Source organism: Drosophila ficusphila, unplaced genomic scaffold (genome assembly GCF_018152265.1).
Source record: "Drosophila ficusphila isolate 14025-0441.05 unplaced genomic scaffold, ASM1815226v1 contig_220, whole genome shotgun sequence".
NCBI lineage: Eukaryota > Metazoa > Arthropoda > Insecta > Diptera > Drosophilidae > Drosophila > Drosophila ficusphila.
In genome coordinates this window covers 1,324,382-1,328,956 of record NW_025064118.1, presented here as the reverse complement: position 1 = coordinate 1,328,956, position 4,575 = coordinate 1,324,382, and the positions used below count along the sequence as shown (strand labels likewise).

Below are 4,575 nucleotides of genomic sequence, written 5' to 3'. Positions count from 1 at the left end.
TTCACTGCATTGCAAACTTTGGCCTTTGCTTTGCAAGGGTATATAAATTTTATTTAACAAAAATATATGCGTTGATTAAGACCGTTTAAAGTTATCTATTTTTCCAGGCCCACTTTATATTTGTTGTTTAGATTCAGAGGTGAGACAACTACCACAGGCACGGGACACTGATTAAAAATAAAAATAACAATAATTTAATGTAATATAAATATAATAAAAACTATAAAATGAAAATATTTCACTTATATTGTATTATTATATATTTAATATCATAAAACACTTAAGCTAAGTGCCATGTCCATTAATACTTACTACATACTACTAAAACAAAGTTATTTACATTTTCTTATCTTATTTTCTATAAATTTTCTGATGTTTCCCTCATAAAGTCGTTGAACTTATGTATTCCAATCAATCTGCAAAAATAAAAAAAAAAGAAAAGCATTGATTAAGTCATACCACCAAGATAAAACGAAATACTGGAGTGCCTCGACTCACTTTACACAATTTACAGGGATAAGAGACCTTCTGACTAAATTTGTAATATTTTCTGCTAGGGTATAATAAAACACAAATAACATATCATATCAGAACAAGAAAGGAAAGTAGCTTATATAATATACCCTTACAGTAATCAAATATGCGGAACTAAATACACAGAGGCTAAACAACATCAAAGCTATGTCGATTTTCCTATAAAGTTTCTGTATTTTCGACGATTGTTGAAAGAAATTTATGAAATATAAAAGAAATTTAATTTGAAATTCAATAGAAAACTTTATATTTCAAAAATTATGCTTTTCTAATAAAAAAAACCATGATTTTTATGAAAATTTTTCTCGATTCAAGGGTATTTTCAAGGGTTCTAACAAGAAAGGAAGCTAGCTTCGGCAAGCCGAAGCTTATATACCCTTACAGTCATCAAATATGTCGATCAAAATGCATAAAGGTTAAACAACATTGAAGCTAAGACGATTTTCTATTCATTTTCCATATTTTCGACTAAAGATCATATGGGAGCTATATGATATAGTTGTCCGATTTTGACCAAATTTAATTCGTAAGAAAACTTTATATTCCAAAAATCATACTTGTCTGATGAAAAACAACGATGATATAATTTTACTTCCTTTATTTCTATATAGATTTTTCGATCTTTTCTATGGCAGCTATAAGATATAGTTGTCCGATTTTTATTAAACTTTTTTCTCAAAAAACTTTTTTCTAAATAACTTGATATTCAAAAAATCATGCTCGTGGGATAAAAAACAACGATGTTATCAATTTATTTCCTTTAATTCTATATATATTTTTCGCACTCTCCTATGGCAGCTATATGATAGTTATCCGATTTTGATAAAATTTAATCCGAAATTCAATAACAGTTCGAAAACGCCATCTTGAATTTTTTTTTCAATCTCTCGTATGGGAGCTATCCGATATAGTCGACCGATCCGGCCCGTTCCGACTTATATACTGAGTGCAATAACTACCCAACTTTTGGTAAGGTTTCAGGAGGATAGCTTCAAAACTGAGAGACGAGTTTAAAAAGAAACAGACAAAACGCACAGACCGACAGACAGACGTATTTATATAAAAATATCTATATTATATATTTATATAAAAATATCTATACCACCCCAAGCACTTTCTTAAATTTAATTTTTGTCTTCTAGCATAAACGTTTTTTTGGTTCCAAAAATATCTTACATTTAATACTTACGTTTTCGGGGTTTTCAATCCTGATAATTAAAACTGCAACGAGAGACAGAACACAACGTTTGTTAAATTTTGTTATAAAAGAACGCTGAATATCAATCAAAATTTAATCATCAGGAAAAGATTTTCATCATTGATTGACAGAGACGAAAAATAATGGATCATCATGTTTTTTTTAGGAACTACAAATATATTTTTCACGCAACTCAGTCAAGAAAGTGGGCTGTATGCTTTTATACCCTTGCAGAGTATATTAAAAGTTCATTTACAAGATTGCAACGCAGTAAATAAAACTAGGGTCTGTTTAAAGCCTATATTTTCCTAATTATTATAGGTAGTATTTAAGTCGGATCGACCCGGAATGGACGAATATAACGTGCAGCTCCAATAGAAGAGATAAAAAAAAAGCCGGAAAAAATTATGAAGCCGTTGTTTTTTTTTTATCGTACGTGCATATTTTTTTAAACATCGAGTTTTTTTTACGGTTGAATAAATTTTTTTTTAATTTTATACAAATTGAAATATTTAACCAAATAATTTGTAGAACAAAATTAAAACATCATTGTTTTCAAAGTAATTTGTTATGAACTTTAAATTAACACCTCAAGTCACTAGTTTTCAAGTTAAATTTAATGAAGTTTAGACGAATATAGAAACGATCAGAACAATTATATAAAATTAATTTTTAAAAATCTGCATGTCTTAGACGTTATTAGGAATTCACGCGTATTCGTTACGATAATAAAAGTTTCGTTTAGAATTCTCCGTTAATATACATATATAGGTCACAATAATTAATTAATTTCATTTGAAGTTATAGTGGTTTTTAAATAGGTGAAAAAAGAGGGGCGCTAAAAAAATATTTATTCTCAAAGTGGGCAGTAGACAAAATAGGTTGGGGACCACTGAGCTATTATATATTCCTATGAATATATGACGAGTCTAGACTTTTTTTATCTGCAAGGGTATATCAGCATCGGCTCACCGAAACTAGCTTTATTTTTAGTTTGTTTTTTTTTTTTTTACACCTATTGAATTCTATTTTTCAAATAGTTGATTACAAGGGTTTAAGTAAATATAATTTCTCAACTTACCTACTAGATGTAAAATGCATCCTAAGGAATTAAGTGGACAAGACCTCTTCGCTGCAAGCGCTAAATATAAAATTAAATAAGTGGGGGTTTCAGGAATATATTTTGTGATATACATACCAAACTTCCGGATAGGAGACGCAAGGTACCTAAAATATAGAAGATTTTTCAACAATACCCACATTTAAATACAAAAACCCTCAAAAATAGATTTCGCAGTTGGTGGAGTAATGTATTTTATATCTGAATGCAGTACATTACAAAATAATATGCATATTATTATCCACTTTAGACAGCTTCCTGCACTGGTGGCTCATAGCCTTCCGGGCGGTCGATCACGGCTCCTTCTGAGGAAACAACGGCCTCGACAGATTTGCCCCCACCGTCACCATGCAGCTCCAAAAGCTTTGAGACATCAAAACGCGGCTTCTTCAGTACCTTGACTTTACGGATGTAAACATCGTGTAAAGGATATACACGTTGACAGATCTTTTCAATATCTTTCGCAATTGAGTCTAGAGCCAATTTGTTAACAAGCTGCTTCAAGTCGGCACCACTAACTTCGTTGGTGATAATGTCGGTCATTCGGGCGCGAATCTTGCGTACTTGCGACTGTTGGGCATAGCAAGTTTTGCGCTGAGACTGCTGGTCCTTGGCGGTGAATCCGATGCAAAATACTCGCAAAAGATACCCATCGACAGTCTTAGCTTCAACAATTGCTTCAATAAGTGTTTGCCATTTCTTCACCATTGACCTAGCCAAATTACAAATATTTATAAAGAACGCTAATGGTAAAAATTAAAGTAATTGTTCACTAACCTGTACTTGTCTGTAGTAAGATCCATGCCGTGAAAATTGCAAAGCACGTTGCGGTCTTGAACGTCCTCAGCAATCAGACGGAACTTGCGGAAGGATCGTTCTGGGTCAATATCCTTTTGAAGATCAGCCAAGGACACCTCGAAGACGCGACCCTTCAAATAGTCCGACGCTATTCTTTGGCCCTGAGTGCGGTTGACCAGCGTCTTGCCGATTTGACGGGTTTGGAACATGTTCGGTGCCTTAACATCGTACCAATCTTTGCGAGAAAAGGGGTCCACTACCTTCTTCTTACCACCTTTTTTGCCGCCCTTGGAAAGACCCTTATTTTTACCGACTGCCATGTTCAACGAATAAACCGGAAAAGGTCGAATCACGTTGGCTACAGATGTCAAAAGAAGGAAATTAGTGTTGGGAAGGAAGTCTATATCGATATTTAAGACACTTATGCACCACCATTCGATTATTGTCTTTAATACCTTTTTCTCACAAAGAACTTACACCACTTAAATCCGGGTTGGAATACTTGCTATTTATTTGTCTTCTAACAAAAAAAGCTATATTAAGTGTAAGTTTATCACATTTCAGCAATTTTTTATTTGCTATGCGTAAAACCCGTTACTGTTTATTAAAACAATAGTTTTAATTTCCAATTTTCAATTACGCAAAACAATCTCCAATTTCAATTTTTAATTTGTCGATCGCTGTTACTGTTGGAATAGAAACTATAACTTTTTTACCAGTGTCTTGAATATCTCAATTCAATTCGTTGACACCACTTTAGCTTTAAAAATTCGCAACTTTTTTTATTAGGAAAAATTTTTGCGGCACAGCTGTTTTATATTATAATAAAAGTTTATTTAATTTTATAATAAAAGTTTGTTTATCTACTCGGTTAATATATATGTATTTTAAAAATTAAATTTGTCAAATCAAAATATGAAACATT

General features: G+C 32.1%; 1 protein-coding gene across 1 annotated transcript; it reads right to left on the bottom strand.

The window, feature by feature from the left end:
* Window positions 1-3,017: 3,017 nt before the first annotated feature.
* LOC108102181 (40S ribosomal protein S3a) lies at window positions 3,018-4,016 on the bottom strand. Its single transcript, XM_017206887.1, has 2 exons — window positions 3,630-4,016; window positions 3,018-3,564 (listed from the first exon to the last, which is right to left on the bottom strand). The coding sequence occupies exons 1-2, from the start codon at window positions 3,968-3,970 to the stop codon at window positions 3,099-3,101; spliced, it is 807 nt and encodes a 268-aa protein (XP_017062376.1). The 5' UTR covers window positions 3,971-4,016; the 3' UTR covers window positions 3,018-3,098.
* Between the last annotated feature and the right edge of the window lie 559 nt (window positions 4,017-4,575).